The sequence below is a fragment of the Neolamprologus brichardi genome, chromosome 1, assembly GCF_056152115.1.
Source record: "Neolamprologus brichardi isolate AB-2024 chromosome 1, ASM5615211v1, whole genome shotgun sequence".
NCBI classification, from domain to species: domain Eukaryota; kingdom Metazoa; phylum Chordata; class Actinopteri; order Cichliformes; family Cichlidae; genus Neolamprologus; species Neolamprologus brichardi.
Window position 1 is genome coordinate 21,570,271 of NC_142104.1, and position 14,309 is coordinate 21,584,579.

Genomic DNA, 14,309 nt, shown 5'->3' on the forward strand with positions numbered 1-14,309 from the left:
TACAGGCCGTATAAGCGCTCCTCATTCTTAGAAGTGTGTTGTTAAAACCAAAGAGCTTCATAAGCTTTGTGTGTAAATGAAATCCCCTTGTGAAAGTAACACTGGGATTACAGTGACAGAGACTGAGCTCTGTACGTGCGTTCTAGCTGTTAGTAAATACAAAGATGAATCAGGTGCAGGTCGCATATAGAAAAGGCAAACCTTGAAGATGAAGTGCAGTGAAACTTTGCAAGTACTTCTTTATTCCCTCAGTGTTAATTAAAATGGCTTTCCTCGTGTTCACATTGTGTTAATGATAATCATCAAATGGTGGCATGATAAGACGTTAAACTGAGATACTGAATATGGAGAAAACTGCCCTTTAACACAGCCTATAAAAAAGAAGAACTCTACCTGATTTAATACTCAATTTAAATTTGGGTGAGTTTCCTCTTTAGTGTCATCACCTTGGGAAGCGCTTCCAGCACAGATGCTATTTTTAGATCTCTATTTTTAGATTTCTGTCTGAAGGTCCAGTTCAGACCAATTGCACCAGGGTCTCCGGCACACACTGGATCTACTCCAGTATGTCAAAATACTCACAAATACGACAGATAGGACTGGTGATGATTGAAGATTGTGCTGGTGTGTCCACAAAAACTAGCTGGCATGCACCCAAATTCACCCAGTCTATTACAATATATTACAGTAGAACGTAATGTACAGTTTGACCCTTGGGATGAATTTAAAGCATGTTGTTGACATTAAAAACATTATTTTTAAAAATCATTAGCTTCCTCCTGGTCACTCTCCTGACCAGATGTCCCACCTGCAGGGTTGGAGAATGTGAGCTCTTCCACTAAAAACTGCTGTTTGGTCTCTTTGTCGTTACTCTAATAACCTGGGATCACTGAGAAGAAAGCTGAGTTAGTTCGTCACAGATATTTGCCATAATGTAATCACAGAGGTACAGAAGTGGTCATGAAAACCTTGTGGAGTGATGTGGAAGTAGCAGCCACACTGGTAGCCGTAGGTGCAGAAAGACATGACTTTGAAGGAGAGATCAGCCAAATAGTGCAAAACACTATGTTAGCATTATCGTCATTATCATTAGCATTATCATCTTCGGTATGTTAGCATGCTTTGGTTAGCATTTAGCTTCAATCATCTATGTGCACTAAAAGAAACGTCAAAGAACTGCTACTAAGATTTTAGATTCTCAACTCTTGTTAAGAAGTATGTTTTCAAATTGTTTAACGCATTTGCTAAAGAATTGGAGGAAAATCAAATCTATTAGCTCAGTCACCTTTTATCTATTTTTAAAGGATCAACAGGATAGCAGGACATGATGTCTACTGAGGTCTCAAGGCTTACATTAGTATTCAGCTCAGACACTGTGAAGTTATCGATCTACATTTTCTTTTTTTATCCTGTTCCATATTAAAACAGAGTTGGAGCTGCAGAAAAGGGAATGCAAAAAAATCACAATATATTCTATTTAGCTAATTACACTTGAAAGTGTTCCTTAGATTTCACCCCCTAAATGTGAGGCTATAGCTGAGCCTTCTGTTAATAGACTCATCTTGAAATCCAAATCTTTTGCTGGACAAAAACAAGCAAAAACAACTTTTATTGACAGTTTCAGGTCTAAATGCAAGTGCAAAGTGCTTAATGTGCATGCATTAAGGCCTTCTGATACACAACACACCACAAATAAATCGTGCTAAAATTACCACAAAGCGTGTGTTTTCAGAAACTACTATGGCTTTTGCTTCAAAGTTGGCAGTGAGGAGACTAGCTGGGAACAAATACCATCATATAAGAGGCTTAATGAGCTTTAGAAAGGAGCAGCCAGATGTATTGACAGTATAGGCATATAATAAAGTGCTCTGTCATGTATGTTATGTAGCCATGTTGCCGTTGGTTAAGAAATAAGAAATAAGAATAAGAAATATTAGTTAAATGTGTGTGGTTAGGGGTTTTTTTTTATGTTTGAATGGCATACAAATTATTACCAGGAAATCAGTCTTTAGTTTAAACGAGCCTTCAGAGGGATTGGATGGTTTCGAGCGCAGCATGTGTAGCATGTGGTGCCACCTTCTTTTGTTTTTACTTCTTCTTGGTAACTATTAAAAAAAGGCTGGCTATTAAAATGCTCAATAGACAGCGAAAACCCCTGATCATATTCCTGCCGTCCTCATGCTCAGAAAGACTGACAGCCTGTCAGTAGGTTTATTTATTTTTTTCCTTGACACTGTCATGTGTTGTCAACTTTAACACATGACAGTATAATACTTTGGTACGAGCATTTGATTGATGACTTGTCATTACGATAGATTTGAAGTGCAACAAATAGCCCAGTGTTTGTTTTAAAAGGCCTCTACTGCAGAGCCGAGATGGCTTAGATCTTAAAATGACTTAAATGCACTGTGTTATTGTGTATTTAAGAAATATATTCGTGAACACCTCTATGAAAGCAGATAATTGGTCAGTTTGCTTGTCTGAAGCATTCAAGTGTGTGTAAACACAAAGCCACAGAGAAACGATATCAGCAATGATCTTCAGTTATCATTAATCATTAGTTATTATTAATCTCTGGTGCTGTGAAGCCAGCCACCCCTCCCTGAGCCTGGTTCTGCCTGAGGTTTCTTCCTGTAAAAAGGGACTTCCCACTGTTGCCAAAACGCTTGCCAATAGGGGGTCGTGTGATTGTAATCAGAAGGTTGCCGGTTCGAGCCCCGGCTTGGACAGTCTTGGTCGTTGTGTCCTTGGGCAAGACACTTCACCCGTTGCCTACTGGTGGTGGTCAGAGGGCCTCTGTCAGTGCGCCCCAGGGTGGCTGTGGCTACAATGTAGCTTGCCATCACCAGTGTGTGAATGTGTGTGTGAATGGGTGGATGACTGGATGTGTAAAGCGCTTTGGGGTCCCTAGGGACTAGTAAAGCGCTATACAAATACAGGCCATTTACCATTTGTATAAATAAAACTTGGATTAAACTGAATCAATCTGGGAAGGATTCTGAGAACAATTTGAAGTCTGTCATTCTACATTGAGAATGATTTTTCACAAATGGAAAACATTCAAGACAGTCACCAATCTTTCCACGAGTAGACGTGCCAGCAAATTCACTCCAAGGTCAGAAAAAATCAAAGAGCTAGATCTCAGACTCTACAGGCCTCAGTTGGCTTGTTAAATGTTAAAATCCATCACATTAAAATTAGAAAAAGACTGAACGACGAGCTTCTTCTCTCTAAAAAGTCCATGGCAGCACAGCTTTGGTTTGCAAGGAGAGCAAAGTGCAAATGCACACCTGCACACCACAACTCCTCTGCACACTAAAGCTATTGCCACTAAAGGTGGTTTTAAAAGCTACTGAATCATGAGGGGTACTTAGTTTTTCTCACACTGCTTCTGCACTTTGGCTTAGTTTTTGTTAAATAAGTAATGAAATGTGATATGTCACTGAGCTTGTCTTAAAGTAATTTTAAATTTTGTAAGGACTAGATTATTGTTTCATGATGTCTTAACATGTTAAACCTTTGAAGAGTGTTCTTTCTCTCTACCATGACTGTATCTTTATATCCTTTTCCTTGTAAACCACATATGTAGGTGGTGTTTTTTAAAAGTATTTATTCCTTTGAAGAATTTGAAATAACTTAAATAATTGTATTCTGTTAACATTTTAGGGCATGATTGAGGAAACAATCAAAATTGCAGTGACTGTTATTTTTCCAGGCAGTTCACCTTAAAAGACCTTTGCAGCCAAGCATGTAAGAAGCAAAGCGTCTTCATTGTGGCTTAATAATAGAAGACAAGTGGATGCTGCCTACCTAGTGCCCATCTGCAGGCTACCCGCTGACATTCAGCCCAATTATTCACACTTGCTTAAATGGCACTACAGCCAACAGGAGAAGATGTCCTTTAAAAAGTAAAGACAGCAAGAGGAAAGTTATGTCACTTTGATGCTTCAGGCATCTTTATGTTTTCCCTCAGATACAGCACTGCTGTCTGCTAGCATTGTGTGTTTTTTGTGGCTCGCTCTTGGGAGAAATCATCTTCATTGTGAGCGCTGTTGTTTTTAATAGATGTAGCTACATCAAGTGTTTGAGCCCACGAGCAATGCATTATGAGAAACATTCGAGATTTTGGCAGATTTTGTCCCCAGAAATGTTAAATATGAGTGTAACAGGTGAATTCAAGTGAGACGTATGCGTGTGTTCATTTTCTCAATGTATAGCTATTTTCTCAATGTTTTGAATGAGTAAGTCTAAATGCTGAGATACCTAGCTTGAAATTTTGAGATAATAACCAGAAATATTGACTTACAGGTGGCATAAAATAAAAAATAAAATAAAACCAGGGGCAGAAACTTTTGCTGTAGATTTTTGGATTTTTATCAACTAAATGCAGTTTGGTGCTGAGTAGATACACTACATTTCCAAAAATAGAGTTGATTTGATGAATGTGAAACTTAACCCCACTGACTCTTTACTGACTATTTCTTGACTTTTCATTGACTTTCTGTGTTTCTGTTGCAGGGTGACCCCGGCAGATGGAGAGTTATCCCCCTCAGGTGCTCCTGGATGTTTAGACGAGCCTACAGGTGCTACTGGTGGCGCTGGTGCTATGGCTATGCCTGCCACATCCACTCTCTCGTTGCCTATGAGCCAAGGTAAACCTTCCCTGCGTCGCATCAAAGGCCGCATTCACCGCAGCAAGAGCCTGGACAGCCTCGATCTGCTTGACTCCAATGTAAGGCCCATGCACAGCTTCACTCTAACTTAACTTGTACAGAAATCGGAGGAGAACTGGTGATAGATACTAACACCCCGACAACTGACCACGTTTAGGAGTTTGAGTCTTATAGGAAACGTGCTGTGTGTATAGAATAAAAGTGCGAATGAGGGAATGTGGCTTGTAATGTGCTTTGAGCGGTTAATAAGATGAGGAACTTGCTTTTTAAGCAAACTCCATTTTAACAGAAACAGAGATGTTGAAGGGAAATGATTTACTGTAGTTTCAATGCAAACTAAAGGCCCAAGAGGTATCCTAATGATTTCATTCAGATTGAAGCCACAGCGTTAATACACACACACACACACACAGACACACACACAGAGGCTGACCTTCGGTTATGTAATATTTCTGTGGTTTTCAGATGAGCACAGTTTAACACTTTCCATATGTCTCTCTCTATGACTGGTTTATTCTCATGAAAAGTATTAATCTGATAAATGATTGGGTAAGCTGCTTGGACTTAAAAACCTTTCCTATCTCTGGGATTGTCTATTGAGCTGAGAATGGCGTTTGGCCCACTCTCACCGCTGGTTAACTCGAGTGTACTTGTGTGTGTTTGCTAGGGTGTGTGCGTGTGTGTGTGTGGGCAGTTTGGTATTTGGGAAAGCAACCAGCGGTTTATGATGTTAACAAATGCCAACCTGCTACTAATGCATGCTGGGTAAGGCTGTGGTCACACAGATAAAGATCTCCTTCCCTGCACGGTGCTACTGTATGTCTTTCTTTTCCCTCTACTACTGTCTTTGTGTCTTGACCCTCTGTAGATGTCTCCCCTAATAAATGTTCGCAGCGTGATGTTTCCTCATCTGCACCCGACCTTCCTCTCCATGCTGACAGTCTGCAGTGTGTGTGTGTGTTTGTGTGTACACATGTGCATGCTTGCTTTACTTGTTCAGGGCATCAGCCGGCCTTAATTGAGAGTTGCCCGGTGTCTCTGTGCACAGAGCCTTTGTTCTTCACAACTGGGACTCGTTAAGATTACGTTCAAGAGAGGCAGCATTTGCAGCTTACACAAGTTAATCCATTTTTGATGTGAAGGTGGGTTGAAGGTTGAGAGAAAAAGTCACAGGGTGGAGGTGACAGTCAGGAACATGCTCCGAGATGACACAGCACAGCATCGGTCTGAACGATGCAGCAAACACACACAAACACACACTTACGACCGCTTTTGTCAGTTTGATTGACTGCTGGCATGAGGTCTCCTGTCAGTTTCTAATTTTGAGACAGAGGCGAAAATATCTCATAGATTTTTAAAGCAACCTTGAGTGCCCTGCTGCATAATACTTGGCAGTGAGCCGTCTGGTCTAAATCAGAGCATTTTTTTTCCTACCATGCAGACGTGATTGAAGTAAGACCAGAGGTGGGTTGCACTGGAGCTGTAGAGGCAGATGGTCAATGAAAGTTAGATGTGTCTTTGCTGTTGTATCATCGAAGAAAACAAAAACGTGTAGCACTTACGGCAGAGTTTTGGTTGAGTGGGAAATGAGCCGTGCAACTACAGCAGTGCTGTTGCCAAGGATAAAAATAGGGCTGAAAGATTTAAGGAAAAAAGATATATAAGTAGGCATATATTAATTATTTTATTGACAGTAATGTGCTTTCCTTGTCCTTCCTTTTTATTAAACCCTTTTGACTGGTTTCAGAAGGGCTTAGGGTGGAAAAGGTGATGCTTGGCCTATTGGTTGTTTTTGCTAGTGTGAAATGCTGAAATACAAAAGCACTTTTTCTTTGCTTGAATCAGAATTTTTGTAAATAAGACTGACGCCAGTCTCAAGGGTAGAAGTTGTTTATATACCAGCAAACCCAACTTCAGCAACCTTACAAATGTTGCTGCCATTTAGTTTTTTGTTTTCTGTTTTCTTTTATGTCCAAAGTGACGTATTTGTTTTGTAGAAATCGCTCTGCAAGAATTTGAGATGTCGCTAGTTTCCGGAAACTAGCGAGCTGACTTCCTGCTAACTTCCTGCTAACTTCTAACTCTTTTAAACTTCCTCTTTTACATTGATGCCTGGATGTTAAAATCTACTGTAACACCCACTGAACACTGAACATTTTAATGTAGAGTAAGGAATTTTAGTGTGGTTATATTAAATATAAGAGAAAGAGAGAACTTTAAGGAATTCTAAAGTCTAAAGTGACCATCAAAACCATGAAAAAATGTTGCCGTAATTTGCGACACAATGAAACAAATGATAGCGTAAAATGAAACGATAGACGTTTTCATATCGTAACAAACTGTTTATCTGTCCTATAGGTAATATGTATAAATATTAACAGCACTGGCATGAATGTACATAAAAAAGATTATAATTTTGTGTCACATCAAATTGAAAAAGAAAAAAACGCTGCTTCAGTTTCACAAACTTTTCACTTTTGTTCTGGCACAAGTCCTGCACTTCCTAATCTGTCAGCTAGCCCTCAATTTGTAACATGCGCCGATGTGACTCCTGCAGGAAGTATTTTAGGCATCAGTGTAGGGAAGCCAGAGTTGCTCTGAGACTCAGAGTCAAAGCGATGCTTCACAGTCTTGTCTTTAAAGACCATCCATCAGCAAAGATCGTCTTCAAACACAGCCTTGAGAAAACCTGTGATTTAAAGCAAGCCTTCCTTTCTTTATTTATTTGTTTTTATTTTTTCAAGCTTACGTTCTAACTGAAACATAATAAAAGTCAATTTCAATACTTTACATTTTGCATTAAATATATAGACGCTGCAGACTGCAGACTATCCATTTCATCTCACTTGCTCCTCGCTCCATGTATCAGAGCATGTTACACAAATACATTTTCTCCCGTTCGCTTGCCCTGCTGTGGACCTCTGCATGACGTCCATAAATGTAAATTCGTAGCATGAATAATAGATTAAAGAAATGATCCACGTCGTGTAGCGTTTTCTTTCTTTCAGTTGCAGCTATTTTTGCACATTTAAAAAATCAGCTCAGTGAGGACTACAGAGAGGAGAAGCTGAAAAAACTGTGGTTAAACTGGGTGAAGCCATCTGAGATTTTAGTTATTATTTATTCAATGCAGACCAATAGTTCATCTATTTCTCTTCTTATGCAAAATACCTGCCAATGTATATTTCAGTAGGGGAAAACACTGATTCCCTACAACGTTGTCAGTCCTTAGATAGATGTGTGTATGCATATGTGTTGGTGTAAACTGTGAAGTGTGACCTGATATGCAGAGACCTTGAGCTGAAAGTACACAGTGTTTTAGTGAAATCTGTGGGGCACAATGCCGCGTGTGCTGCACTGTAGCGTTTATTTATCACTTAGTCTGTCCAAATAAGAAAACAAGAATTGCAGATTTTAAAAAAAAAAGGAAAAAAGGTTCATAAGGTAAAGTTAATAGTACTTCCAACACCTAGTAGCTTCTGGACGTTTTGAGTGCGGTGTTAATATCTGGCAGGAACATATCCTGTGGACAGTGAATAGCCTTTGATGAGTAGTTGGTGATGAGGTAGGCTTGCCTGCTTTCTGTCGGGATAATGGCAACAGACCAAAGATGGCAAACCCACAAACACAGACTGACAGACGGGTGTAAAAGAGAGATTACAAAACAGAGTCATAAATAAAAGGTTATGACATGAATGGCCGAGGGAGGGCTGAGCGAGTGGTTTGGCAGCGGGTGCAGCATGTACCTATTAGATGAATATATTTCCCCTGGACAGACAGAAGGCTCTGCAGACACCTTATAACTCATTCTCCTCGTCCCTTTATTTCAAGGCACAGTGGCACAAAATTGCACATCACATAAAGTCGTTTATTTCACCAGTGCTGAAACAGTCTGCAGCCTTTGTGGTTATGAACGATATGCTGTGCCTAAAGAGTGTGTGTGTGTGTGTGTGTGTGTGTGTGTGTGTGTGTGTGTGTGTGTGTGTGTGTGTGTGTGTGTGTGTGTGTGTGCATGGGCTGAATATGGTATTACAGCAGCAACAGTGGTTATTTCTGAACAAATTATTAAATCTGCAGTAGCGCTAAGCTTCTGGGATCATCATCATCAGTGTGGGAAATTAACAACAAATAGGAGCCAAATGCTGGTGGGTTTTGTAAGTTCCATGGCTCAGCCAGCGATGGACTATGAAAAAAATACATGTCATCAAAATACATGTAAAAACTAAATCATAAAATGAAAGATATACAGATATACCTGAAGTTCACCACCTTAATAGAGAGGGAGTATGTATGCATGTGTCCTGTTGCCAGGTCAAACTCTTAAAGTGGTCCCGTTTCTTGGCTGTACAGTGTTACTGCTGTTCTGCACAAAAGCAGTCCTGATGACATACACCAACACAATGAGATCGTTAGATGTGATGCAATCGTGAGAAATCTGCCACAAAAGTCAGCATGCAACATCTGTCAGAGACCGCAGCTCTACTCGTTCTTTGCCCGCCTCAAGTGGAAGCACAAACGCATTTCATGTTGACACTGGCACATAAATCCAAAAGCAGGTATGGAATGTATGATAGTGTAAACCAAAAACTGGCAACATGAAGTCAGATGTGTTTTGGCACATTATTATTATTTTCTTGTCATGAAGAATAAAATGAAAGAAGCTACATTTAAATAAAACACGAGAAAGTTAAACATAATGGGGAATTAAATTTTATTTAATTTTGTTGCGCAACAAATTGCATGTATATACGGTGGCCCTGAGAGGCCAAACGGACTGCAACTTAAGAAAACACCAACAATAAGAAAAACGCTGCAAAAGCACACAATACACAACGGAAATAGGAAAAACGAAAACGGAAATAGAAGAAAACAGATTTCCAAAAGCACAAGGGAAGTGTTTCCTGGGAGACAATAACCCAACGGACCAGTTGCAGCACTTGTGGTAGCTACCTGGGTAATGTGCCACTAAAGTATCTATTGCTGTGTGATTCATTACTATTAATGAAGGCTACATTACAACCTGCTAGCTACAAACAAAATCATGTGCAGTTGTGATGTCCACCCTAACCTTACTCATTTTATATTAAGATTTTAAAATGTAGTTGGTATTGCTTTCAGAACTGCACATGATTATTTGCAGCTAGCAGGTTGTTAATGCTATCCATCAAGTCTAACAGTCTGCGGTCTACGAACCAACCTCAGCTAACACCAGCTAACAATGTTAGCTTGGTGACAAATAGCCTTTAGTAATAGTAACAGATCAGTACATTCATGTAGTTGTAAAAAGCATGACAATATATCAAGTAATCCAAAGTATTCAGAATATGTTACTCACATTGAGTAACTTAACAGAATACATTACAAATTACATTTTGGACCATTTTGTATTCTGTAATCTGTAGTGGAATACACTTTAAAAGTAACCTTCTCAACACTGATTATATTGAAGTATATAAATAAAACTGATAAGACAAATAATGCTGTATGATTAATACTTTTTCTTTTGTTACTTACCAGGATTCTTGCTTGTGCTCCTTTTACTTGAATAAAGAGATCTGGATTGGCAAATGGGACATTCAGTGAAGCATTATCACTCCTCATTATTTGCATTAAGCAGCAGCACATCTATAGGCTGTAGCTTTCATGCTCCCTATGGCTTTCGTTTTGATTCCAGTGATTCATTAGCTTTTTAAAGACACAAAGCCCTCTGCATAATGACATGCTTTTTGCCTCTCGTGTTAGCTCGTGCTGCGGCCGCTGTGCATTAGTAATGTCAGGCAGGAAGGGCGTGCAGGATCAATGATGGTTCTATAGATAGATGAAGCTATGATCTATGCCAGCCACAGCATGAAAGTGAGAAAGCTTTATATTTAACACAGGGTCATTTGGAATCATTCGCATTAAACTGGTTTAATCAATCACTCTCAGTTTGCAGGGTCAGTTGGATGGGACATCAGTGGTGATGTAGCTAAAGGAATTCCCGACCTCATTCGATGAAGATACCGTTTGTGTTGGTACGTCTGGCAGTGTGCTGTCCTCCGTGCAATATTGATTGGTCGCATTAGGGAGTCTGCAGGTCAGCGTTTCTCTAATGGGGGCAGAAGAAGATGGAGGAGAACAGAAAGTACTGGATGAATAGATAGAATGAGGTAAGAAAGGAGGGGAAAATTAAAGGCGATGAGACTGACAGGATGTCTGACTTAACGTATAGCTGTACTGGTGTTGTTTTTCTCACGTGACCTCAAGCACAAACCCATCACCGCTCTGCCTCACAGTATTGATTAGATGTGCTATAGCTAGTTAAAGAGGACCTGTTGTTCTCGCCTTCATGGTCTTTGTTTACAGCATATTAATACAAATGTTTGCCCACCTTCACCCGGGCAACTGTCAATATTAAATAAATAACTTCAGCGAGCACTGTACTGTGCTACTTAATGGCTCAGAAGAATTAATTTTATTGATCAGGTCTGACTGGCTGACATCACAGTGGCATCCATGTGAGATGTTTTTGGACAGCAAACTACTCGTGGTGCTTGTGATAAGCTTTAATTTTGTCCTAATTTACATGCTATTCACTTGCTTGTTATTTAACAGCTTCGGTGAGTGGCAGCGTTTCCTCAGTGACCTTCGGTAGCTCTGGTGTTTTCGTGTAACTTTAGATCTTGCTTTCACATCCATCCTTGTTTGAGTCTCTGGGCTGTTTTAGTAGCGCTGAAATGTCGTCTTCTGAATAATTTATTATCCTTAAAAGCAACACCTTGAAGCCCCGGGTAAAATTAAGCCAAATGGCACGACGGATTCCCCATTGTTTGTTTGTTTTTTGTTTTTTTAAATGTTTGGGTTGGTGATGTGTCCGCTGGAAGTAAACAACGGGTCCTGCATGAAACGTGTCGGATTATGAAAAGAGAAGATCGGGTTAATGTATGACTTCAACATTCATCCACGTGTCCACAGCAGCAGCAACAGCAGCAGCCGCGTCTAATTAGATGGGATGGAGTCTCAGCAGCTCCGCTGTTTCCATGGTAACACAATTACTGTGCCCTGGGTGGGAGGTTAGGGTGATAATGCATGTAGGTTTACACAATGTCAGCAGACATTTTGTTTGTTTGTTTGTTTATGTAAAGAGGAAATATTATATTATGTTTAGCTTCTCAGATTTATTTTTCTGTTTGTCTGGGTAGAAGAAGGAAACGCTCACACAGTAATGGCGAACATAAAAATTAATATTTACCATCTGATGTCGAGGCTTCGTATATGATGTTGTTCATGAGTGTTAAGAGCTTCGAATATTTCATTGATTTGATATGACTAATGTGATGGTCTTCAGTCTGTTCTTTGTTTGTAGAGAGATCCAAAGGAAAAGAAGAACTGATTGTAGAATTATGTTATGTGCTGTAAGATATTTGAAAAGCAAAAAGGCTACTTTATGCACAGGCTACTCCTGTTAATGCAGTCGAATCACTCACAAATAAAACAGTTCCCTTGATGAAATACGCAGAGAAAATTCAATTCAATTTAAAGCTGGCAGAAAAAGATGCAGACACTCGAAGGCATGGAAGTGGGAAAAACAGACAAGTGTTTCAAGGAAGTTGCAGGATCAACCGACCAGAAGTCCGACCAAGTCAATCGGAACTCAGAGGGCAATGTTGATCCAAGAAAACAGATGAAAGCCATAACTCTGGGAACGATGGTCCATAGTCTGATTATCGTGTCATGCCCCTGTGGTATCATCAATTACCAATAGCATCACCGCTAGAAGATGAATGGTGCACCCGTTATGGTGGGACTATCCACCCTCCATAATGTACGATGACTCTTTACCTCCAGGTAAAGTGGAGAAATTGGGGGGGGGGGGGGGGGGGGGGGGGGGGTGATGTTGCAGTGGAGAAGCCTCCACCTCTAAGGCAAGGAATCCTGAAAGTCTGAAGAAACCCATACAATTATCTCCAAAGAGGAAGTTAGAAAAGATGCAACTTTCCAAAATGCTTCCACAGTTAAAAAACAAAAAACAAACAAAGAAAAAATAAAACAAACAAAGTTTGGACATTAAATTTCATATTAAAGAAAAACTAAAAAGTAAACCTAATTCTCCAGCATCAATGGGATAGCACCATGAAAATATTCTGTACACACAATTTACACATGCCTACTGTTTCTAAATTATGGTCAGCGTGTGGCCCAAAAAACAACAAATTACTTATTACTAAGTAGACGGATATCAGCTGAACAGCCAGAACAGTATTAAGTTTTAACATTTGCCAACTCTTTACTTCTCACCTTGGAAGTGCACAGTTCATAGTTTGTTTGTACTGCTTTCTACTGTGCACAATATGGTCTCTCCTTCCTGGGCCCTGCACTGCGCCCTCACCGCACACAGCCCAGTTTTTTACTGAAATACCTGAGACATGAAGAAAATAAAAAACTAAGGACACATCTCCTGAAATGCAGTCACACTCCAATTTAAAAATGAACCCATCTGTCAGAAATATCCTCCAATTGGATCAGTGTAGCCACTCCACACACACACACACGCTTATGTGAAGATGCAACGTGAAACTGTAACGAGGCCTGCTCAACTTAGAATGGTTCTGATTTTTTAAAAAAAAAAGAAAAAAGTATTTAAAATCTCTGACAGGACGTACGCAGGACGATTTGCTGGGTAACTTAGCACACGTACAAAGACTGATGAAAGACCACAGAATGAACACACACAAAGGATAGCAGCCTAAAAAGAGAAAGGTGAATACAATCAGCATCACTGAAGACACATGAGAATGACTGTCAAAGTAAAACAGGAAGTGGCAAAAGGATTCAAAAAGGACAAAGTACAGAGGACACAAGGAACGGGAGAACACTAGTAAGAAATACACACACAGAACAATGACCATAAATATCCGCCCTCATTTGTAAACTTTAAAATTGCATTTAGTTTGCCTTGCTTTTCTTCAGAGTTGATTATGAAAAAGAAAGTTGCATATAGTAATATAAAGATTATGTATTAGAATTTCCTAATATCACTTGTAACCATTTTTATTTATCCTCAGCAGCTTGTAAAAGCAGCATTGTTCTGCTCAGTATCTAAGATGTGTAATTAATGACGCCAGTGTAATCATATACCTGAAAAATAATTCTACTTTTTCGACCCATGATCAGACTTAGGGATGTTTGTTTTTACATATAAAAAGTCTCAGAAGTCAGTAAGGAATTAAATTAAAAGACGAAAAGTAGAATTTATTTTTGACTTCTTTTTTCACTTTTTTTTTTGTTGGTTTACCTAAAAATTAATTGAAACAAAAAAAAACAAGACTGAATTTGCAAACCAATTGTATTGTCTAGGCATTTTATGCAGATTGCAAATCTTGAAATATGAGTATTTATTATCTTCATAAACCCCTGGCTTATCTGATGTGTGCTGTAATATTAGTTAAAGTGAAGATGATCGCGTGTCTTTTGTCCCTTTTTATCATCTTTCTATGTTACGCTCTTTCATCAATGTCAGCCTCTCCGATGCTGCTGTACACCGAAAGATCTCTGTAACCTTTCCTACCGTGCAGGCACCTTCAGGGGCTCTCATTACACGTTTGACTTTTATTTTCCCTCTCAACTAAATCGACCACCAGAAATGTGAAACTTTGT

General features: G+C 39.5%; 1 protein-coding gene across 11 annotated transcripts in view; it reads left to right on the forward strand.

Annotated features, from left to right (window-relative positions):
- The window catches only part of tjp1a (tight junction protein 1a), a 101,588-nt gene that overhangs the window by 18,774 nt on the left and 68,505 nt on the right, over positions 1 to 14,309 (forward strand). For all 11 annotated transcript variants that reach the window (XM_006780226.3, XM_006780231.3, XM_006780225.3 and 8 more), the window contains exon 2: positions 4,519 to 4,732. In XM_006780226.3, coding sequence (XP_006780289.2) covers positions 4,519 to 4,732 — 214 coding nt within the window. The remainder of the gene's footprint in view (positions 1 to 4,518; positions 4,733 to 14,309) is intronic.